This window comes from Elaeis guineensis, chromosome 4, assembly GCF_000442705.2.
Source record: "Elaeis guineensis isolate ETL-2024a chromosome 4, EG11, whole genome shotgun sequence".
In the NCBI taxonomy this organism is placed as follows: domain Eukaryota; kingdom Viridiplantae; phylum Streptophyta; class Magnoliopsida; order Arecales; family Arecaceae; genus Elaeis; species Elaeis guineensis.
This window is the reverse complement of record NC_025996.2, coordinates 159302-185320: the sequence shown is the minus strand read 5'-3', so window position 1 is coordinate 185320 and position 26019 is coordinate 159302. Positions and strand designations below refer to the sequence as shown.

General features: G+C 37.0%; 1 protein-coding gene across 1 annotated transcript in view; it reads left to right on the top strand.

The window, feature by feature from the left end:
- LOC105034552 (fatty acid amide hydrolase) overlaps positions 1 to 25668 on the top strand; it is a 42218-nt gene extending 16550 nt beyond the window's left edge. Inside the window, 9 exon segments of the mRNA XM_010909764.2 lie at positions 6319 to 6399; positions 6481 to 6564; positions 6798 to 6901; positions 7038 to 7130; positions 8703 to 8771; positions 16796 to 16860; positions 23558 to 23619; positions 23934 to 24029; positions 25352 to 25668. Of these exon segments, the coding sequence (XP_010908066.2) occupies positions 6319 to 6399; positions 6481 to 6564; positions 6798 to 6901; positions 7038 to 7130; positions 8703 to 8771; positions 16796 to 16860; positions 23558 to 23619; positions 23934 to 24029; positions 25352 to 25414 (717 nt within the window). The 3' untranslated portion in view covers positions 25415 to 25668.
- The last annotated feature ends 351 nt before the right edge of the window (positions 25669 to 26019 follow it).

Here is a 26019-nt window from a genome sequence, read left to right as displayed (position 1 = left end):
CGGCAATTGCGGTTAGGATTTGCGGTAGCATATTCTATATAGAAAAACATTTTCTTCTAGGTAATAGATTTTACCAAATATGGTGGAAGTGCTGGCCTGCTTGTGAAATCTGAATGATAGTTTTAGATTTCGAACCTGAGGAGGTAAATCAACTTATATTCTGAAGGGTCAAGCCTGGGCAATTAGCTGTCTGGTGATAATTCAGTCTCCAATTAGGCATTTTATTATTTTTTTCTCTATGATGATTCAGTCTAGTTCTAGAAATAGATAATACTTTATTTGAATCATGTGAGGCTGTGAGCAATGTTTAGATGCAAAATTGACAAGATTATGAGACAAATGATTTGCTCGCTGTTGTACATTTTGATATTATGTGACCCTGTTAAAAGAGAGAGAAACCTGGATGCCATCTCTTTAGATGATTGCTACAGATTTGCTAAAATTGTGGTTAGAAATTCTGGAGCCTTATATACAAGGATGTGCTGAGTTGTATAGTTTTAAGCATTTAAATTCCTTTTGAAGTCACATGGGCAAATAGTATACTTATAATGTATCTGAAGGGTTCTGTAGGGAAAGTGGTGCAGCAAGCATGGAAGTACTGCATCTTGTGCCCATGTTAATCAGGGGCTACATGTTACACTATGCTTACACATACCATGCTGACACTTGGCATGTGCTAGCATGATAAGTATATGAAAGCTTGTTAAAAGTTTGTGAGAAGTGCCCTAAGATAACCTGCATTATTCAATTTTTTCAAACATAGACTAGTTTTGATTGCTCTGTATTGTTGTATAGACATACTTTAATAAATGTTGTTTCTAAAGATGCGCCTGGATTACAAGTCTTCAAGATATCTATGCTGATTGAAATTCAGGATGCAGATTACATAGTTTAAGTAATGAACCCTACAAATTGATATCCTACTAACTTACAAATTAGCAACGCACACTTAAAATTCAACATAAGAACTACTGGAGAACATGTAACCATGCATATTAACATGATAGTATGGAACTATGGATGTTGTCAGTGCACTGGGAAGCACATATTATTACCTTGATTTGCAACTTTTAGTGTGATGTAGAAGATGCCTTTTTATTTGTTATCATGTCCAATAGGCTTTCAAATCCTCATAGATTAGGTGGGAAGGGCATGATGGATAGTTACATGTTTAAAATGAGAAAAGAGGGTAATATGTCTGCCCAGATCTCTATGTATCAGCCTATATCAGTCTCTATCAAAAAGATACCCATTGATCTGGCTACTATGTATGGATTTGTGAGTGCATGGTGCAAGGTCGACATCCTTATATTGTGTTAAATAACTTGCTCGTACGATATGTACTTTAGATAGATGTTGTGGATGGGAAGTCATTAATTTTAACATATAATCCTCAACTGAAAATAGTAGCTGAGAGATGCATAAAATCCTTCTAAACATCTCAAGCAAGTTCCATTGTACTGGCATCGGGACCGTACTGGTCCGATGTCATAGAGACACTCGGTACACCATGGCATACTAGTTAGCTGATCAGTACGCCATTTTGGTTTTTTTTTTTTTTTCAACTTTCGGATTTCTACTTATAAGTTTTATTAGTTTGTTGCCCAATTTGTCATTTTAACCTTGTGTTAATGTCTTTTTATCATGAAATGAAACTGGGACCAGTCCAACCAACATATTTATAACTAAAAATACATACAATAGGACAAATTGAATTAATTTTAATGTATTTAAAGTACAAAACACATACCGACATGTAAAATCAGGTTGGAGTGTTGATGGATGTTGGGATCATAATAGTAATGTGGAGGAGCATCACACCAACTCTCCAATTGGTCCATATGGAACAGGCCTCCATGATCCTTCTGGGGTCCACTGCATAGCTACTTCAGGAGACCTCATCTGACTCTGAGACCATCTTGGGGCTGGCCATCCCAAGATGCTGATAACAAAATCCAACCTGAAAGATGGCTAAGGCTGCAAATGATAGTAACCACTCAAATATGACATCTCAGGCAATCCATATGCATACGAGTTGTCAGTGATCAATGTAGAATAGGGTTTGATGTACAGCATGAAACTAGATATGTCCAAGGATCTTACTCCATGTGCAATGTCATCTACTGTGGTAGCATCACTTCCCGAATGACCACAAGGAGCCCGTCTCCTATATGCAATGGTATCCTCATGTGCTTTTGTAGATTGTGCATCGTGGTCCCTGTCCTATATGACATGAGTAAATTGAGGTTCACTAGTGAATCAAAGACTACCCTATGGCTATTGGTTATAAAGTATAGTATCTTATGTCCTGCTAGCTCTTGAGCCACTAGATGCATTTGCGGAATCATCGCTGACGCTGATATTGCATGATGATTTGCACAACCAGTCATCAGCTGGCTCATTGGTCTTCGAATCAGAGTGAATGGATTTCTCCTGGAGTCACTCCAAAAAAGATTCAGCTGCCTTTTCTTTGCCTTTCTTGCTAGCTTGAATTGCTGCTTTCTTGCCCTGGGTTTGCTAGGAGGATCGATTGAGCCCACCACCCTAAGTAGACTAGGTACCATGATGGCCTCTCCTCAACATCTCTCGATTGAACTGCTGGGAGGATATCTCCGATATGGAGTTGTGCATCGATCGGCTTCCCTCGACCCTTGTGGCTGATCGGATGGAAGTGAGCATGAAATGTGTCGTCTGCCTATTGCTCATCCACCCTAGTCTCTTTGGCTGCGAAATTGGCTAGTCGAGGAGGCAATCCTGGCTCATCCAGCTCTGGCTCTTGTTGTTGGCCCTCATGCTATCATCTGACCCTCACCATCATATATGAAATCGTTATGAAGTGAATCATTGTACTTCAATTTAACTTTCTCTTCAATGCACTTAGGGGGTACTTGGTTGGGGGGAATTGAGGTCTAGAACGGGAATCGAAAAGGGTGACTCCCATTCTAGCCGCTTGGTTGGAGGGAGTCCCATTTCGATTCTGATTTTGGGATAGGAATGGCTCAATTTATCTAAAACTCAATCCCTATTTTTCCTTATAGATTCAAATTTCCATTCCGATTTCAGTCATGAACCAAACGCTTCGGAGAATTTGGTCATTTCGATTCCCATTCCAATCTATTCTAATTTGCATTTCGATTCCAATTCTGGCCTCGAACCAAGCACCCCCTTAAATCGCAGATACATATTGTAGTGAATGTACATAGGATCATTCAATCGCTTTTGTGTGAGATGGTTTCTTTGTTTGTTGTGGATGAATGCTAAGGTAGACCAGTTGCGCTCACTGCTGTAGCAGGAAATCGTTTGTGAGGATTCGGATTGCTAGCCGTCTTAGGTTCTTGGATAACAAGCTGAAGTGGATCCATCTTTCAAATTCAAAAGCATTCAAGGAAATGGCATATTAGATACTAATGCATACTTATTGTATAACATCAAACAGCTATAGTCCATATCTTAAAATACCAGGACTCATTTTTTGTTATCTTGCTATAGCTGCGAGATTACTAAAGCTGGCCGAGCCCTCCCTAAGCATTTTCCTCCATGGAAAAGATCCATCATACATATTACATGATGTCAATTATTTACACGAGTTCATAAAGTCGACAAAGTTAACTCACCTCTCCCAAACAAAGGGCAGCGACCTTTGGATTAGGAAGGCTGAGTCATCTTGGTTTCGGTCGGTACGGCTCGCAATGTCCGAACCGTCCAGTTTGGGTGGTTCGGTGAACCATGTACAGGGCAGCCAAAAGTTTCTCATCCATAGCTCTCCAAGTCCAAGGGATGGTATACTAGAACCTCAGGTTCAGATGATAGGTCGTCGATACAATTTGCAATTGATTAAATATAATAGTTGTACTCAAAACACACAATAGCATATGGTGAATAGGTATATGAGTGGAATTACCTACTAGATGCAACCTCCTACTCATTCGATAGTCCTATTTCTAATTGATGATGTTAATACACTCCTGCGCATATTTGGGGTCTGCTTCCTTGATCTGGGCCTTGACAATCATCATATGGTAAAGGAAAACCATCTGGGCATGTCTCTTACCATCTATTGTCCTCAGCACTCTGTATAATGACTTGATTGCCTTCACAATCTAGCCAACCTACTGCAAAAACTGCTGGCTCATCACCAAGCTTTCTACATGATTCCCTTAATGCAGACTCGGGCAAACATGCTCTCTTGCCACCTGGCACTGATGAACATTTGATGGGGGCCTGCTTTCTTCTCTAGGAGGTTGTCAATTGCAACGTAGTTTATTAGAAATAGTGTGACTGTTAGTCTCAATATGTCACCTCTTGTGTACTAACTCATCGAAGTAAGTTTCCATGTGTGGTCGTAGATGAATCGTGTGATGGATTGGGCTAACGCCACAACCTGCTTCACTTTGTAAATCTTCCCGATGTCCATCAACATGAGATCAAAGCAATGTATAGCAAATGGGGCCTAGAATATATTTGGCTACTTGTCCACTTTCACCTCTTCCATCAACATGAGATATGCACTAGTTGCACCTTCACTAGTGCCGACATGAGAGCATGACTCTATGGTTCCAATGGTCCCAAATCCCAATCGATACCACGCTCTAAGTTCTCCCTCCATAGATCCATTCTTACAAATTTATGGAGCACATTCCAAATTAGCCCAAAAAAATAATTATACATTATCTATATATAATATGAATTATTTATAATTTCCACACTTTGTTAAAAAAATCTTAGTTATATTTTGATGAATAAATTAATATTAAATTAAACAATATTTATAAAAATTATTTTAATTTGGAATAATGTAGGACCCAAACAGGGATGCTACATATATTTTTTATCTCAAGGTATCATTATTTATTTATTTTTTAAATAGTGAGATTTTATAGTAATGCAAAAAATTAGTTTTCTACTTCAGAAAATACTTCTGAATTATCTATGCATAATACTAATTTTTAATAATTTTATTATTTAGATGTTTTCTAATTTTATTTAAAAATTAACTTTTAGATATAGGATATTCAGAAAATTAAATTGACCTTAGATTTGTGTAGCAGCCAACTAATGATGCTATTTATATTTTATTCAGCCCGTGTGCATGCACAAAACACCACTTATTTTTCAAATTTGATCAAATTCAGGCCTATGTCGCAATGTATGATCTTGCCTATGTTTAACTGAATTGACACTAAACTTTCATAGAAAGTAACATCTACTGATTATATAGAATTTTTTTGGAAATTATTTTATTCATTATTTTTAATCCAAAAGTCTATTTTTAATTTAAAAATTATAGAGTTAATGAAGATTTATAATTTTAATAGTCATTGTGTACATCATCCATAGATCTACACAATACCATGAAATCATGTCAAAATAAAAAATTTTGGCATGGTGATCTATTTTCCTATTTTAATTTTTTCAGCCTTGAAAAAAAACCTTGAAAAGAGGAGGGGAGAAGTATTTTACTTAATTCGAGCATCGATCCAGTGCGAAATCGATGAAATTGGGCATTTTGGGGATATGTCTGGATTTTTTTTAGAAAAGAGAGAGTGTGGTTGAGAGGGCACGAGAGGCCTTCTCAGTGCCTCCCTCCCTTTTTTTTGTGGGGGGGGGAGCGGGTGGAGCCTGAACCGACACCAGACTGGTGCGTAACGGGCAGTTCTATTAACTTCTCGAACTGAAGGGCGGAACCATGCCGGTTCGCCCTTTGTACGGTTTGGTACACTCCAAATCAGATGGTTCGGGGTAGTACAGTGAACCTTGATCACAAGTATATGCAAGCTCATTTAGTATTCCTAAAACTAGGTGGAACCACTTTTTCGGCTATTTGTGTTGGATAATCTTGTCTAGATATTATTAGGCATATACAAGCTTTTGATGTTGGAGAATCCAGTCTAGAGTCATATGATGAAAAAATTATCCTTGGCCATATTAATTAATTGATAGTTTCCGGGATTGTTATGTTTTGCTTCTAGTCCAAAATTCACCTTTGGGTTTTTGAACTCAATATTATCCTTGATTTAGAATTTGGTAATACTCTTCCCTATCTAGTTTGACACATCTTATTGTTAGTCAAATCAAACATTTCTACAAATAATTCTGATCATTCAGTTTGACATTGCTGCTTCTGTATAATATATGAAATGTCCTATCCTAGTTTAAGCTTTTGCATCTTGGACTTTTTTACCCGTAGAATTATACTTTTTAGGATTCTTTTTAAAAAAAAAAAGTTATAATACACCTTAAGGCATATATTAAACTTGGTGTGCACATATCACAATCTGCATTTTGGATTCTGATAGCCTTTTCACAATTTTATTGCAGTCCCCGCTCTGCTTGCCAAATTTATCATCGTCTGATAATTTAACTATCTTGCAGTCATTTAGACTGGGAAAATATACAGAGGTACGAACTATGGAATTTAAAATTCAGAATGTCAATGGCCATGTGATATGTAAGTTTGGACTGACAATTTTCCATCTGTAGTGGTTTAATGATGTTTCCTGCAATGATATCTCCAATAAGTGCGAGGATGTCCTTAATCTACTTTCAGATGCCTTTGGATGTCAAGTAAGCTTAATACTTGATATATTTTTCTTGTTAATTTTACTTTTCAAGAAAAATTAGTGTCTTTGCTTCTTAATTTTACTTTTTAAAGAAAATTTAGTTATTTTTTTACTCTGAAGGTCAAGAAGGTGGACATGTACACCAAAATGAAACTGTCTATAGAATTTTATAGATTTGAGCACATCTTCTATCTGTGAGGAGTTGATTTGCTTGTTTATTTATTTTGCTGTTTCAAGATGATAGAGATAGTTTTGCCAGAACTGGAGGAAATGCGCACTGCCCACATTGTTTCAATTGGCTCTGAAACCATGTGTTCCTTAGGCCCTGATTGTGTGGATGGGTATCTTTTCTTATCTACCATATATTTTCTGAACCATGTTGAAATTCATTTGCATCAATAACTGTATCTCACTACAATTTTTGTGCTCATGTAATACTTAATCTGTTCTGATAACTTTGTTTTTCTTTATCTTTAGGAGATGTTCAGAATTAACGCTTGATACTCGAATTAGTTTGGCACTGTTTCGGTCATTCTCTGCAGCAGAGTATGTTGCTGCCCAACGCCTTAGGTGAGTAAAAAATAAATATTTATGAACCTATGTTGGGAATCAGTTTTTGTAGTTTTTATATCATTTCTTTATACCTCTTTCCACCAAAAGGCTACATGGGTTGTCACAGAGGGCATATGCATGTAGGTATGCATCTTTAAATCATTTTATTGATATAATAGTTCTAAGTTGGAGAGAGAGCTCAAGATTAGTAAGATATAATTCTGTAATCGATATCTAAATTAAATTTTGTATTATTTAATGAAAGCCTACCTATGTTCTATGTTCCAAATTGTACTACTTAGTTTGCTAATTCTGTGAAAAAATGTTCATATGGTTTGCATATATTTTATTTTGACATTTCTTGCTTTTATAACTTACCATTTGTTTAAGTACTTAACAATTCCCTTGTTGTTTTAGAAATTGTTAGTTTTACCTGATATGCGTAATCTTTCTTAGTCTTAATCTATGATTCAAAGTAATGTGTAAGATCGAATGATGATTTTGAAAACTTAGTCTATTTGTTACTTACTAAGGTATCCTATCATAATGAAATTGATATATGAGTGTTTTTTTTTGTTCCAACTCATGGATTTAAAAATTCTGTTCACATCATATGTGGCGAATGGGTAGTAGATGACTAACCCAAATCAACACTAGTAGTGAAGGTTTTAAATCCTATTCCTGGACTCGATATTGGTCAAAGACTGGGTTGGGATGTATCAAGATGGAACCATCTTGACACTTAGGATGGGAAAGGATGTCATTTTTTCTTTGGCCTTTTTTCATTGTTTGTTGTTTTAAATGGTTGTTTGATGGCTTTTTAGGGTTTGTCTATGCGATAATTTTGGATTAGTGGATGTTTTTGAGGTAATATATGGGCTGTGGCATCGGTGCTAGCATCATATTTCTTGGCCATTTGCTTCACTTGTAGGAAGAAGGATATAGAGTAGACAGATCCAGCTTCTATGCTCAAATCTACTCTCCTCAAAGCCCAAGTCCATATTAAAGCCTAATAATCTCCTCTCCTTGTCTCCACCTCATTTTTTTGTTTTTTCTATTTTTCTGCCAAGAATCAACAAAATTTGATACCAGTACCATAAACCCACTGATTACAAATTTCTCCTGACCCTAAAGCATGATATAAATAAGCCTTAAAGACCCCTAAACAACCATAAAAAAGAGAGAAAACAAGAAAAAAAATAGCATCCTAGTGAAATTACAAGATGCCAACCCATCCCAAGTGTTAGGTTGATGGGCATCAGCCATCTTGGTCACTATCCTGGTTTGTATCGGCCAGATTGGTTGACCTGGTCTTGGTGTTTCATCTATTGGAGTCTTGGAATAGTCCCAAGACCCGGTATCTCATCGAAGCAACCCATGACAATTGGCACAAATCTGGACTTTAATTCTTGCTTGTAATTATGGATATATGCTGATTGTATCATATGGTATCCTAGTATTATGTTTGCTTTTAAGGCATTTTGTTTGAAATGTTTAAATTCTGTACTAAATATTAATGCTTAGTTTTAGTTAATTATGATTTCTTATGCATAATCCCTTATAGCTTATTTTCTTGGCCTTGTGATTCAGGAGAAGGATAATGTACTACCACATGGAAGTTTTCAAGAAGGTTGATATGATAGTAACCCCAACAACTGGGTACTTATTTTTCTTTTCTTTTTTTTTTTTAAAAAATCATATCATACCTCTTACCAACACAAAAGATATATCTGTTTAGCTATTATCCATACTAGATGTCTGGTTTTCTTCTATATTCTTGCATGTGTATGTGTACCAAAACTCGTTATACCAATACCAGCAGCCAGGTACTATATTAGTGCCTTACTGATATGGTATGATACCCTCTATATGTTATATTACACCCCCTACTGACATAGCATCACGAGACCATTTTCTCACACCTAGCCATGATATTAGTTGAAACCAGGTGGTACAGATTGGTACAATATGAAATCGAGCAAAACCAATCGCTCTACCTAGTACAAACTAGTTTGACACCTATGCAGACATTATTTTTCTCATCTTAACTTCTGACACTATTTCTTTTATCCATGTTTACCAATTAAACTGATTAAAGCATTTTAATGTATTTGACTAGGCATATATTGATGTCCATTTCTTCCTTTTTATAATTACAAAACTTGAAAGTGAATCATGAGCCATAAATCTTAAATAAAATTAATTAAAAAACTTGAAATGGACCTATTATATATATATATATATATATATTTAAATACGAAAAATAATGGGATACAAAAAGGACTCTAAAACTCCAAGTCCTCCCTTGAAGGGGTCAGCCATGTCCTTCACCAATCGCTCTGAAAATATTGTAAGGTTTATGAAGTGAGCTCCACAACTTTGCTAGTAAACTTTTACCATGGTCAAAGGATTTAAGTTTTCATTTGATAAAAATGATTTTAGAACATAATGCAAATCAAATTATCATTGAAAAATTTAAGCAAAGATTTAGCAAACCATTTTAAGTTAATACCAAAATCAATTTTTTTATGTCATAAGATATCCTAGAAAGTTTTGAATGCGTTACTTCAGCAAAAAGTTAAAATAATTTATATGCGATCATAAACTGAATAATTCTTCAATAGTTTAGGCAAAAGTTGAATAAAACAATTCAATGATGAAAATTGCGAAAAATCAATATTTTCTAATAACTCATGTTGTGAAATGACCAAAATACATTACAAAGTTCAGAAAAAATGGTTCACAAAAGTTCCACATTTTCTCACAAAAGATTACTTGTACCCTCATTTAAGGCTGTCAAATAAGCAAAATGTTCACAAGCTAGCTTGTCTTTGACTTGAAATTCAGCTCAAGTTCAACTTGACTGATTAACATACAAAACCAAGCTAGAGCTAGGCATAGCTCCCTCGAATTTTGCTCTATTAGGCTTGAAATATGGATATTATTTCAATTATTATTTTTATATTGACTTTTTATATTTTTTTATTAAATTAACAGAAGCTAGGCTGTATTTCAAATATGTGACAAAGATGTAACCAAAATAATGAGTTGATCCCTCATGCTCTCACCTGATCCCTTAAATAAGCTATGAGAAACTTGAGTTGAGATCACATTAAATTGGCTGGCTTGAGTTAGGCTCAATTGCAATAAGGCCTGAGCTTGAGCTGGGTCTTGGCTTGCTTGAGCTTACTCATTTACACCCCTACCCTCAAGGCCATTTACATATTCACTATAACTTGGATGAGGCCACTTGTATCCTTATTATCAAAGTTGGTGAGTCCACTCATATCCTTGAGGTTTGCTAATACCAGTTGGCCTGATGTCCATCGATGTCTGAATTGAAAATTCGAAAAGTACATCACATACCGCTTAGCCGGATGTTTACTCATATCCTCGTTGATTATTCAAATGCAACCATACATGGCACTGGGCTTGAATCCACTTATATATTTTGATTTTTGAGGGTTTTGTTTTAAGACCAAATAGAAATTCAATTTTGCCAGTTTGGAAGGCTTAAAAGAATAGACTCCAATGCAAATGATCATCAAGAGATTGTATAAGAACGTAAGTTTACATTGTAAACCTAAATACAGTTCAGAATTATCTATTTTAAAGCTATTGATTTTGTAATCTGCAATGGAAACCAAAGCATAGTTTTAAGCCAGCACTAGGTCTATGTATGCATATACTGGTCATGATGTTTGCAGCTAACCATAGATTTCAAAATAAAAAACAACTATAAGATTAAAAGTTCATAAAGTCCAAAATTTCAAAGAGATCGTTAAGTTTAAAACAATACCAAGTTCAAAAAACATCAAGGAATCAAATAAACTTCAAATTGACTACAAGGTTGAAATACATTAAAGAAATCAATTTTGAAAACTCAATTGGGGTTTATGGTTTTAGACAGAAGATAATCTTTAGAATACAAAAGGATACTTAAATCAGGAGATAGATAAATCCATTGATTTTGGAAAGGCCTGACTTGAATTCAAAAGATGCATTGATAGAAAGATTCAAATTCCAGTGCAACACACATATGTACATGCATACATCCTCTATGTTTGTGTCAGGGTATTGCATGCACATTGAAGGATTCAACCTGTAATAGAATGCATAAGGACCGTCGGGTGACATTTGATAGATACATACATCTGTTAAATGTTATCCTTTATAAGTCCAATTTTAACTCAAATTGCATATCGATTATGGCTAGTTGAATTCATCTTTTTACAGTGTTACTGATATAGTACCCGGTACCGAGATAATGGACCTTAGTTAGAATATATTCACCTCCTAAACAAAAGGATTGAGCCACTGAGCCTGTTGATCTGATACTCCAATTTTCTAACCTCTCCTGGTTCTCTTAAAGAACAACTAGAGAAAAGGCCCAAAAGATTTGTTCGAGTGATGCAGGCTATGCCTGCAAGGGTGGCCAAACCTGAAATAGATTGGTCAACAGATAGAGAATAATCCTAGAATGCCACTCATAGGGAAGCAAAAAATGCCACTCAATGCAACCAAGCCAAGTGATTTGTAGGAAACATCACTTATTCTAGAAGCAAATAGACTTGTTGAGAATAAGTTTGCAAGAATTCCAAAAGAATCCCCCTCATATATATGTATGAATTTCGAGTTGGTGTGAGCCTTTTGAAATATGGACTGAAGGAGATATGGTTAAGTCCCTACAGAATAGATATTTACTTAGAAACTTGGGGTGGGGAATAAAGTGATGTTGAAAGCTGTTGACAGACAACTCTTTTGTGTGCATAAATTGAGGTGGGGTGTTTTCCTATGTGGTGGTAGTTTGGTTCTTATTAAGAAGAAAATCGTATATAATTCAAGGTTCGCCGTTTTGGTATTAGACCCCATACTGCTGAAATCCCACTATAGTATCGGTATGCAGTACGGTATAGTATGCCTGTGTTGGTATGGAGTGGTTTGGCATACTGGTACAGTATGGTATGCCCATACCACTTGATATGGGGTGGTACAGAGAACGCTGGTGTGTGTGTACATACATACACAGACACATGCATACATATATATATATATATACATCTATATATATATATATATAAATAGTACACGTGGCTAGCTAGTCATGCATGGCAAGTAATGCTAAACAACTTCCTATGCATGTAAGACATACAAAAACAATAAAACCAGACTAAATTAATAATATCCAACCTCCAACAACCAAACAAAAATTCAAAATTAAAAGTAGAAATTTAGTGTCAAGTTATGCTTCTACATCATCAAGCCCTAAGTTTTTGCCTCAACCTGACATCTCTCTTACATAGCCTTTCTACTCTCTAGAGCAACCTTCTCTCTCTTTGCTACAATCCATTATGTTACTCCAATTACTTTTAACCTTTTGTGAGGACACCCTAGGTGTATAGTCTATCCTACAATAGGTGTGTGTTGGGTTGGTCTTGCGTATTTAAGCAGGGCCAAGGATCCTGATCAGTAGCCTTTTGGCTAGTCCTTTCCGATTGAGGTCATGGGTTGTTGCAAATGGTATTAGAGCTGATCCAACTGAAGATCCATGTGCGGCTAAGAGACACTATAGCACGGACCTTTTTAGTCCAGTCATGATGTTTGTTTTTCTGATTGTACCTTCTCTAATGAGGAGATTGGCTTTAAGCACGAGGAATGCATGAGGATGCATGCAGGCATGTGTTTAGTCCTACATCAAGTGTGTGTTGGGGTACCAAAAAAAAAAGAAAAAGAAAAAAAAAAAGAGAGAGGTCCTAGTCCGTCACACCTTTGTCGCTGCTCCTATGCACCATTAACATCATTGCTTCTCTCCCACGAACCTCTATCACTAACCAACATGATATACGACCACAAATCAAATGTTTTAATATTCTATCTTCAGTTTGGCACTATCACATTGCTCAATCAACCCATTTACACTGCATCATTTACGGTTAACTTATTTCCTTTTATTTGGCAAAGCTGATTTTAGCAGTGCAACAATTTGCCCCTTCATTTCTTGTCCCACTATCTTCTATTATATAATGAAAACAGTTTTGAGTCTCGGGCATGCGAAGTTGTACCGCAAGAAATCAGATAAAGGTGGAGCTTTTTCCCTCTTTCGAAAGGGTGGGCACTTTGTTGCCACTCTTATGCGCCACTAAACAATGTACCATCCAGAAACAAACTTTTAAAGATGCTATGCCACTGTCATCACTTAACTAACCAATGTATATTGCACCACGTAGTCATTTCCTATTTTGGTAGAACTAATTTTCTTAGACAACATTTTGTCCTATCATGTCTTGCCTGCTATCTTCTATTATATAATGAAAACTCATGGGATTGGGCATGTTATGTTTTACTCCAAGTAGTCATTATAGAGGGGGCATTGTTCTTTTATCCTTTTCTAAAGGGGTGCTTTTCTTTTTCCTTTCTAGTAGTGAGAGGCTGACGCTAGCACTAAGAGGGAACCCAACTCCCCCTTCCTTTGCTCTCTCTTTCTCATCCTTAGAAAGGCATGTGCATAATATGTGTTAAGTATTAGTTCTGTTAATGTCTAGGCTCATGTCTTGGAGAGAACCCAACTAATTATGAGCATTAGCCGACACATATATGAAGACCTACTGGTTAGGTCAACTATGAGGCATGCACAAGGACCTGATTTGAGGAATAATAAGCTTCTTAGCATAGTTTGCCATTTCAATACATGGAATACTCATATAAGGTGAACCAACCTACCTGTATTTAGGGCTTGTTATTCTCATAAGCTTTGCTTGCTACAACCTTTTATTCTAGTTGTCATCTTGATGCCCAATCTTGATAATTGACAGGGATTCAGGTCCCAACAGAACATTCTGGGACATCCTGCGGGACACTGGGATAGGGTACCATCCCATGTGTTGGGACAGATCGTTCTGCTAGTGTCCTAGCGTCTCGATCGGGACGCTTTGGGACATACTCTGTCCCAAGTGTCGGAATGGGGCGGGACAGTGATGCATCCCGTTTCATGAAAAAATCGAGACAGTCCCATCCCACGGAATTTAAAACCTTGATAATTAGTATTATTTTGTCAAACATATTGGTCAACTAATATCAACATATTATGTACATGTTGGGCACTTAACTTTTATAATATGCAACTCCCATATCTTCTTGATGAATCATAGGCTAAGGGTTTGTTTAGTTAATGTTGAAAACTTGCAGTGATATAGGTCTTTCTAGGTTTTGGTTTGGGCAATTCAAGAGCTCCCTTCTAGTTTGGTACTTTGGCTAAAGATCATAAAGAAATTCAAAAATTGCCATTTGAAAATTAGGAAAAAAATGAAGTGGAGAAAAACAATAAATATACATCACTTCAAAATAAATTATATTATTTACAGCATTTAGATAATATTGTTTTAGTAGTTTAGCATTGAAGCAACTAAAAACTACCTCTAGAAAAATAAAATGTTCGATAAATCGTGTCTGGAATGTACTGTACCATTTGCAATAGGACATGGTAACAAAAATTTTTATTGAAATTTTAAGATCTAGAATTGCCACTTGTTGGTCAAAAATTTACTTCTCTAACTCATCTTGGTATCTAACATAATAGTACTTTTCCAAATGTTCTTAAAACTTGCAAAATTCAAGTTTAATGTAGAGATAATGCTTCTCATTGCCTAATTATTATAAAGAAATCAAACCATCAGAATGAATTTGTGTCAACTTAAGTTGTCTGCTAGGATATTTTTGGTCAAAATTTTGAAATTGTCCCTAGTTTTCGATCAAGTCAAGGGAAGTTCCACATTAAGGGGTACTTGGATTATTGGGCTGAAAATTTTATGGGATTTGTCGACCAATACAACCAGCAAAATCATGGGTTTACAGGCTAGACTAGGCCTATATTCATGAGTATCTAAGAGTGGCTTTGGAATAGGCCGGCTCGAATCCCATAGGGAGAAAAAAAGATCTTAAGTCCAATCCATAAATCCAATAGAATTTTCAACCCAATCATCCAAACAAGCCTTAAGAGTTTTGCCTTAAGAGTTTTGCACGGCAATTCAATCATGTAAGATACATACCCAACAAGATGTAATTGGGACAACAAAATAAGAGTATGCATCATGGTTCACTGAACTAGATGGAGCCACCCAGTTTGGGGTGTGTCAAATCGTATTGTAGCCGACCGGGAAGGTTCCGGTGTTCGAAACAAAACACCGGCTAGTATGGGGGGAGGGAGAAGGAAAGAGAGGAAGAGAGAGGGGGGTAGGAAAAGGCCGGGGAGGCCATCGAAGATCCGTCGAGTCCTCTAGAGCTTCGCCCTCCTTTGAAGAGAGGAAAATAGAGAGAGAAGGGGGGAGGGAGGGAAGGAGAGGGAGAGGGTAGGGAGGCCGGTGGTGGCCGTTGGAGGGCTGTGGAGGCCTTTAGATGATTGGAGGAGCAGGAAATAGGATTGCTGACTTCACTGTGAGTCAACAAAAAAGTATATTATGATTGAAATGGAGCCAATCTCCCTTGTTTCTGTAAATTCAGTTGTAGCTGATAAGTATTTCATGGTTGGTCAGAAAATGGTCAAAATATGGAATTTTAAGAAAAAGAATTTCAGGGATCCACAATCTTAGCTTGTTGTTTGCTCCACTTGGATGGTAGGGCACAATAGTTGACTGAATCTCCTAATGAGTGAAAAGCCTTTAATTGAGGATGAAGAAATTTGTAGAATATTCTTTTATCAATACAAATCCATAATGATGATCTTCTTAGTGTGTCTAGTTAGGATTGTTATATATTTGGATAAGTATCATAGCGTTGAAACTTTAATTTAGAGGGGGCAGTTTTTGGGGTTATAAGGAAGGGAAGGCAATATAAAGTAGAAAAATATGAGGGTGCTCCTAAAGATATTTTAGATCCAAATAGAAATGTGCTAACAATATACCTGAATTACGTAGAAGGAAGTGGATACCAGAAGAGAAGTTGGAGGGGGACGGGAATCTAGCGGCACAAAATGGTTGGGTTGATGTTTTGCAAACATGAAAGGAGAATCTAGATATCTGTACATAACAAAGGTACTAAGTTGAGGAACCATAAATCTGATATGTTTAGAGTTTATCTTAGTTTTCCAAAAGTTGTCTAGACATTCCATAATTAGTTGTTCAAGATATTTTCATGCATAATGGAGTTAGTCTGGACTATCATTTGGTGCAAGATTTAAAGGTTTTTGTTCATCTTTTTCTCATGTTGTCATAAATATTTGTTATGTAAACCTTACTGGGTAATCAATTATGGCATTCTAATAATATTGTGATAGAAATGATGATTAGTGACATAAATTATAATTCAAGGTACGTAAAGTTGAAAATCATGAGATGGTGTGGCACTGTTCTCCATATCTTTCATTAGTTACCTTGACAAGCTCAGGAATTATTATGTTGTGGTGGTGTTGAACTTTGTTTTTCGCTGACTGGATTTTGCATAGGATTCAAAATAAAGCATACATCTCTTGACATCAATTCTTTATACTTTTTAATCAAAAGATAAGTCGGTCAATGTAAGTTTTATGGCACTCTTCATGGTTTTCTGAGCAAACCCCTAGATTACTGCTTACACAATATAAAATGTTTCTGTTTACTGTTGCATTATTAACTAATTTTGTTAAAGTTTTTATATGATAGTTTTGTATACCACTAAGGATATTAAGCTTAATGAAAGTTGTTGTCTTACAGAATTACTGCACCCGAAATACCTCTAAGTTCTCTTAGATCTGGGGAAACTGATTACAAGGTGTCAGGTAAGTTGGGTTGTTCATAATTTCATTGTGTTGCATTCGACTATTATTGTTCCATGACTTCCATCTATACTTGTCAGATCTATGTGCTAAGGAAAGGTTTGTTTGATAGATTTTGCTTCATTCTTTTGTATTGTGATCTAAACCTCATTTAGTTAACATGATTATGCATGTATGACGATAATAATTTTTATGATTTCTTGAGCTAAAAAACATGCTTGATATTTGGATGATGCTCCTGTCCATGGTTCTTAAAACTAACCCAAATCGCCCAATTCGGGGTGTACGGTACTAAACTAGTGCAAAATTGGGTTGGTGTGAGGGGCCGATTAGGACTTGGCAAGAATCAATCCAAACTGAGTGGAACCACTCAATTCCACTTGGTTCTAACTGCTACTATCTGTTCGAGGTCAAGCTAATTTCTCAACCCCCAACTATTGAGTGCTCTCTCTCTCTCTCTCTACCCATGGAGGCTCCTTGCCCTTCACTATCGGAGCTCCTCCAACCGATTTCTGCTTATATGCCTGGGTTGATGATCAGATGTTAGCTTCTCCAACATGCTCCCCACCACTATCTTCTCTATGGCTCCACCAGCCACTAATGGGATCTCCCTTCATCGTAAACCTCCCTCAAAATTTGGGCCAAACCCTAGTTTGGTTGGCTTCTCTCCCTCTCCCCTCTCTCACAAAATATAGGATTTGGAGAATGCAGTACCTGATGAATACCTTGTCGCGTACATTGTATCATATGATATCGTACGGTACCATATCAACTCAATACCTATAGGCATGGTTACCGATACTAATTATGCAAACCTTGCTCCCATCCCTTGATTAAATTGTCATCTGAAATGCTCATGACTTAAGCTAGCTATCATACGGTCTATTCCTTTAGTGAGATTCAGCAAGGGCCTACTGTAGTTAATCAACAACTATATTAGGAATCACTTGAAGTTAGAACTCCAAGTCTTCTTTCCATTTTTTCACTCTATTATACAAAAAATCCACCTCCCAAGCTCCAACCCCTTCGTTCTTCCCCTGTCTCTCTCTCTCTCTCCCTCTCTCCCCCTTTCCTTCATGATTAGAGCTTCAAAGCTCCACTGGTTCCAATGCTTCCCTTGATTGATGCCAAAGGCGACTCCAATACTCTCGATCATGGCCGAACCTAGGTGCACCTCTCTCTCTTTTCCTCTCCCTCCACCCTCTCTCCCTATCCTTCCCTTCTCTCCCCACCCTCGATTCTCCTGGGGTTAGGGTTATGATTTTCTCTCCCTCTCCCTACTTCAGTACACATTGGATCAGTACGTTACACATCGGTACCATACTGAAAACTAAGCATGTGAGGACCTATGCATGTGTGTTTACTTCCATATCAATTATACCTAAGTGAGATCTTGGAACTTAAATGCAATGTTTTAAATCTTGGTGGCGTAGGGGGCATCCCAACTATCCTTCCCCTTCTGGTGAGACAAAAGGAATCGGCATGGGGTGAGACTCCAAAACTCATCCATGTAGGGAAAAGTGATAAAAGAGGAAAGAATGAAAGGAAGGAAAGAAGGAAAAGAAGGAAGAAAGAAGAAAAAGAAAGGAAATATTTTATTTTATTTTTTCATTTTTTATGTTTTCAGTTTTGTGTACATATAGTTGGCACCAGTATTGTATTGATTCTATATTGAATCAATGTAAACATGGTACAGGGTTCGGTACTGGTATTTAAAACCTTGGTATGCTATTTGTTAAGAGCTAAAGGGATCCAACTTCATGTTATACTTCAATTGTAATATCGTTATAGTATTGTTATATCATGGTACCACAATGATATGATAAGAGTAATATAATTATGACATAAACATAATTATTTTTTAGCTCCAATATAGGTATAATTTAATTATAAAATAGCACATCTTTTATAGTTATTTGTACTTTTATAACTATGTCATGGGTGTACTATATTTTCATTCCATTGTTATAACAAAGCCATACTATTACAATAGTTTTAAGACAGTTAGTGTAATACATACTGACATAATTTTTCTTTAGTTAAACTATAGTACATTGTTATGGTATGGTTATTAAAGAGTTATAATATAGCTGCCATAAAGCTGTAGCATAGCTAGGATGGCTTATTAGCTTAAATGAGACATTGCATATTATTCTGCATGCATGCTTTTATTATGATACTATATGCAGTTTTTAATTATTTATTTTAATGAATGAAATAAATTTTAACAACATTAGCAAGGAGTTCAGAGTACCCTAGTTTAGAAGAAAATGAAAAAAATGGCCATGCCCATGTTTGTGAAACCATGCTAGAAACTGGCATGTGCCTAAAACATATCAGTTTGTGCCAAGTATCAGCATGACACAGACATGAACCATTTCTGTTGCCATCACCTGGCCAGAATGGGCAAAGCATGTGATGTCTGAATCCTTGATTCCATCTATTCCTGCTTATTAACTGTCATATAAGTCTCTAAATCAGGAATATTTTCTTTTGTTACTGTATTCCATCATCTCTTTTCTTAATGCTCCTTTTGTCATAGTTCATGAACACAATTATTTGCAGCAAACTTTCCTAACTAGGCTTGCATCATGGTCAACTCTGGACCAAGGCAAACAATGTACAGACCTGACCAGGTTTTCTTTGGGTTAGATCTGGACCCAACCATTGACTAATAGATATTTTTTGGGTCAGTTTCATGGAATAGTTTTCAGACCCATCAGTTTATTCAGGCCATGCTAGGTCAAGCATGACCCAAATAACCCAATGCATTTGGCTCTGATTTGGCTCAGATCTGGTATGGGTCGATCCAAGATAAAATAAAAGAAAACTACTCATTTTGTCTATGTTTAGAAGGAAATTAGTAATGACACGGATAACAAGTGGAGAGAATTAAGAATAGTGCAGATTGCTACCACTCATGTTGTTGACAAGAACACGATTCAAACTCAGTTGAGCCTTGTGCCTGTAAATTGTAAGTGGTAATACCTACTCTAGAAATCTAGGCTTGGCAACTGCATGAGTAACCTATTCATGGTTTTCAGATTGAGTTGGATTGGGCCGGGCAAGTTCGGGTTGGGTCATCTAAATTTTGGCATCCTTTCAACCAGGTTAGCACATAGGTTAGATCAGGGTCAAATTTGAAAACATGACTTTAACTTAACTCAATTTATCAAATAGATTCATCCTCGGACCTGAATCTGAACCACAGGTGAAGAATAGTGGGTCTTATTAGGTCTAAAGGGGTCAGATCTTGGGTTGACCCGATCCATTTGCAGTCCTAGCCCCAAAGTTTCATTTAAGATTGCGGACTCAGTACCAGGGCCGGGCAAGTTCGGGTTGGGTCATCTAAATTTTGGCATCCTTTCAACCAGGTTAGCACATAGGTTAGATCAGGGTCAAATTTGAAAACATGACTTTAACTTAACTCAATTTATCAAATAGATTCATCGTCGGACCTGAATCTGAACCACGGGTAAAGAATTGTGGGTCTTATTAGGTCTAAAGGGGTCAGATCTTTGGTTGACCCGATCCATTTGCAGTCCTAGTCTCAAGGTTTCATTTAAGATTCGCGGACTCAGTACCAGAACCCATGCCGGCTGGCCGACAGTATGGGTCCATATCGGTCCATATCGGACCGGACCGATGCGAGTCAATGCAGGCAAAGGAAGCGAATCGGGAGGAGGAAAAGAGAGAAAGAGAGAGAAATAGAGAGGGGGGAAAGAAAGAAAAGGAGGGAGGGAAAGCCGTCGAAGAGGCCAATTGGAGGCAGAGGGGGGAAGAAAGAAAAGAAGGGAGGGGAAGCCATCGGAGAGGCTGTCGGATAGCCTCCGACTGGTCGTCGTGGCTGTCGGACAGCGCACTTCGCACGTGCGGTGCCATGGGTGTGAAATAGGGGCGATGCCCCTATTTCATAGGTATTTTTTTTTTAAAATTCGAAAAAAATGTGAAGCTGGCAAACCAATTGCCAGCTTCACTATTCATCGTTGTTTTTAAACAACCATGATGAAGGAATGGGGGTTGTCGCCCTTGTTGCGCAGCTGCGGCTCCGTCCAAGCAGTTTCTATCGTCTGGTGGCCACGACGGCCATCTGGCAAATTTCGACGATCCCTGTGCCGACTGTGCCTTCTTTCAGTACGTTGCTCTCCTTTTCTCTCTTTCTCGCTTGTTTAAAAGTTCTATTGGACGACAGTCGAGTTACGGAGGCTTTCGCAGCCCTCCGACAGCTGCAACGAGCCACCACTGGCCTCCGACGGTGTTTGCTCTTTCTCCCTCTCCTCCTCTCTTTCTCTCTCTTTCTCTCTCCCTCTCCCTCCTTCGGTATATTGCTTTCCCCGTCCAAACTGTCCCGGTTCCCTGCCGGTCTGGCTCGGTGCAGGGTGTATCGGCCGGTTCGGACTGGTACAGAATTTTTTGGTTTCATCAATCTCATCCTTGAGTAGTCTTATTTATGTTTTTCAGAAACAAATGATTAATTAATGAAAATGCCGGTTTCTTTCTCATAAACAACTGTTTTTAAAAATTTATTTTTCTTAGTCTTTTTATTGTTTATAACTTTGTATATTACTATTCTTGCTTGCTACACTATAATAGACCTCAAATAGATTGCTATATTATTGTAGAACAGGTAGTAACCATTGTCGGGTTTGTATGTTAGCAGACTGAAACACACACCCAATGAGGGCAATGGCATTTATGCTGAATAATGCTGTTATAGTAGCTAAGTTCCTTTCAACATGCTTAACTTCTTAGTAAAACCTACACATCATAACAAATCTTTCAAAGATGAAAAAAACATGAATATGAGCCTATTTGATAAAAGTTTGCCCAATATGCAAGATACAGCTGTATAGGCTATAAAATTTATATCAGCTCCTTTGCATCACCTTAGCATATGAGAGATCAGCCTGTGAAGAGGGGGTGAAACCGCTATTTCCTTATCCTTTCAAGCCTACAAGCTACAGTACCCAAAAAAAAAAAAACAATGTTAGAAAAATACCACCATTTCATCCAAAAATGGCTGTTTTGACCTAGAAGTCATTCAGATCGGGGAAAACACAAAAAACATCATATCATATGTATTTCATACAAGTATATAACCTTTGCATTTCCTTCCAACTTGAAGGTATATTAGTAAAGTGATGCTTCATTACTAAGTTAGTAAAAGATAATATAAATGAAAAAAGAAAATGATTTATAGGGTATTACTTTGAGTTTTATGAATAGTCTCTTTAATCAATTAATGTTGGAAATTACAGAAAAGTAATGGTGCTCATGCAATTGATTAGAATATTGTACTAAACTAAATTGAATATAACTAAGCTACAAACAGCAAATCTCCCTGTGTGTGTTTGGGTGTGGGTGTGTGTGCGCATGTTTGCATGTTGATGCAGCAATCATTGAAGATCGGCTGCTAAGGCCTATAGGGGGGTGCAACAGCTATACAAATCAGCTCCGGAAGCAATCAGATTGCTGTTTGGACCCAGTGAAGGCTGAGATCGCAAGGCTAGCGATCAAGGCATCTTAGGGCCTCATCCTTCTGTGATGAATAACCATGAAAGATCTGCAAGCCATTGAACCATGAGAAGATTTGCATGCACATTTCATTCAACAGCTCCCAATTTGTTGCTGATTGATTTTTGTTTATGTTTACTAGTCTTCTCAGATTTTTTTTTTGGCTTATAACGAGAGGTTGGTTACCGTTCACTGTAGCTTGAACAGTATGCATTACACTAACCATGATTTATTAGTTCTACTTCTAGTATTGGTAAATAATTTGTTAATTAGCATGATTTCATGGGATTTTGTTTCTACATTTATAAGAGTCCTTGTTGACTCAGAAGTAGGTAGTTTGAGGGATCTATTGAGTCCAAGAGCCTAAAAGTGGCCGGTGGCAAGGTATGGTATGCAGAAATGTTTTGAAGAAAAAAGGCTTCTCAGAGCCTCGCTGGGCAGCCTCTTGCCTCTCCTTTCATTCTCTGTCTTTAATCTCTTTCTTCATTACTTCTTATTGAGAGAATTTTCCCATAAATCTATCTCTTATCCTTACTAATTCTCTCCTGTAAATTCTTTTCTATTTGTGATTTATTTGCCACTTTTATCATCCGAACTATCTGCAGATTACTTATCTTTGTTTGATTGAAGAATATAACATTCCTGATCACATGTGTTATTTGATCTAATCGCTGTTAGGCTTTTCTACATTATTTATGTACTAGATTGTCTCTGATTGCATGCTTTTACTTCAGCCTGCTGCTACATTAACTAGTTTTGCATCTCTTTCTGCTTATTTTGATTTGAACATCAGTTTGGAGCATTAGTTCCAACGATAGAAGGCTTGGATCTTGATCATCCCTGCCTTATTTTATTTATGTAACCCTAGGGGAGGTCTATTTAATCCTTCATTTATCCAAGAAACTAAAATCAGTTTCCTTCTGCCCTGTTCTTAGGACCGGACAGCAAGCATTAAAACTGCTTTAACCCTACCTAGCCTATTCTTAGGGTCCTCTCATGCAATGCAGGCCAACCCTAAGCTGGCCTGCATCGCATGTCTTCAGAAGATTATTGAGCTGTTGCATGTATTATATCTTTAATCAACACTTATTTGATGGTAAATTCCATTATCTGCACAAAGCTGGCGGATAAACCGTGCAGTTCAATAACTTATTTGCAAGATGGTGATATGGTCCTCCATTTACAGGTTACCTCATGCGATTTATACTAGCGGGAAATCTTCTTGGTCTGCCAGCAATATCTGTTCCTGTAAGCGACTATTGTTTCTTTTGTGCTTAAAAATTTTCCTATCTTCAGGTTGCTCTTTACTTCTTTGTTTGTATTGTAAATAAAGTCATAAATCAGAATTGCAGACAAGTTGTTCTCAAAATTTTCCCATCAATTGCAAGCTTAGTCTCTAGAGTCACTAACTGTTCTATGTATGTATAATTGCATTCTTCCGTTCATACATAGTTTTCATGGTTGGCTTGTCTACAAAAGGTACTGCTACAACAGGAGTAAAAAAAAAAAAAAAAATCTTCCATGTGTTTCTATTCTTGATGTTTAACTTATGTAATATCCAGATTGGTCATGATAAACAAGGACTTCCAATAGGCTTGCAACTGATAGGCCGTCCATGGGGTGAGGCTAGCATTCTGCGGGTGGCTTCTGCATTGGAGGTATAGTTCCTATCACAGAATCTGGCATTCTTTAAATTCTTCATAGTTAGTGCATCTGTTATTACTATATGTGGAACATAGTTTCTCAGGCTCCATGAATCACCATACTGCCTCACCATTCTGATTGGAACTTAGATTATGAGATATGCTTGAACACTGCTACTATTACTTTTTCAAAAGTTATTCCAGATGAAACATATTGGATCAGTTAATGTGGTCATTGTGGACATTTGTTGCATGGTGAAATGTCCACAACTGCTACCATATCTGTACTTTTTTGCCTGAATAGCGAAGACATGAATTTGATGTTACTATTCCATATTTGTTTAAAATGAAGATGAATATGAGCTGGATATAAATACTTCTTTTTTAATTGAATGTGATTATCATATATGCAGTATCCATTATTTTATTCATGATTACATGTGTTGGATGTTTACATATCTACATGTGTTTTAAAATATACATAAACAGCTTAGGTACATCAAATATGATGGAACAAATCAATAAATTCAATTAAAAAGATCTGCTTAAATATTTATCTCAACAAAAAAAAAAAAAACTGAAATAGTTGGTATAAAATTAATCAGATGGTGAGAACTAAACCTATATTAGTCACTAAGATGAGCAAGTGACCTTTCAAATAGGTCAAAATCAGAATCTGTATTTGTATTTGGATATCCATAACCACATTTGGATTATGCCATGTTTGCGAGTATCCAGAACAGGGATGGATAACAATGTGTGGATGCACACACCTGTATGCACCCATTGCTTCTGCACATGCATGCGTGATGTCTATATCTAGTCAAACTATGATAGAAACATAGATAAGAATGATATCCTATTCGATTTGCAACATAGACCAATACCCACCTTCTGCTGTTTATATACCTAGCTAACATGTGTGTAAAAGGAACATGATTTAGTTCATAGTGTTCAACTTTGTGGTTTTGACCTTGGCAGCAAGGTCGGGGAAATTATTCTTGCTCAGCATGTAGCCAGAATGAAGAATTGAAATCTGGCGGTGCTCTCTCACTGACAAGATGGTGACAAATATCTAGGTGGTGGACAATGATGAAACCTTTCAAGTTTTGAGCATGGTTCACATGTCTAGGGTGTCAACATATTGTACCCTAGCAATGGATTTAGTATGTTGTTTTTAATGACTTTCTTCCACCCATTTAGTGTTAGATATGCCCGCCTTTGCACTATGTATGTGATCTACACAATCTGCTTCCACTTCTTCAGCAAACATAAGCATGTGCGTTCATCTGTTTTGCCATTTCTGGTTGGAGTAACACCTCTTTTGATGCTTTCAGGGACTCTGTTCAGGTTTCAGGAAGAAGCCATCAAAATTTTGTGATGTTCTCAAAGCAATTTGAATCAAATTCTCATTTTCCTATATTGAGGAGACTTCTGTTCACCAGCAGGCCACTATGCTCCCCATGATTGTGAAGAAACTGTCAACTGTAATAATTAGAAAAAGAGAAATGTCAACTATGCACACGGTCGTATGATTTGCTGTTGGGCGGCAAAAATTGACTTTTGGAATATCAGGGCAAGTTGTAACTCATGTTGTTTACTGGAAAATTGTTTCCTCCACACATTGTCGTGAAATCATAGGCAATTCATCCCAGTTACTTTTCCCTAAAAATTCACTGCTTTATTGTTTTTCCTGACGAATAATCTGCATGTCCGATATCTTCTCTCTGGCAAAAAAAGCTTGCTAATTTATATATGTGCTTTCCTGCTAAACTTCTAGGTGATTGAAGATGGATTGTGTTATCAAATTTGCAGTTTGGTTTTGAGCACATGAGAATGGTTTTCACTTTCTTGAACGCACCCGCAGTTGTGTGGGTGTTTGTCTCACTGGATATAAGAAGAATTCCATCCGAAGATAGATAATGAAAGGATAAAAAATAAATGGGGGATGGGATAAAATTGCAACAAGAAACGAAATGGGCGGGGTAGAAAATGCAATCTGTCA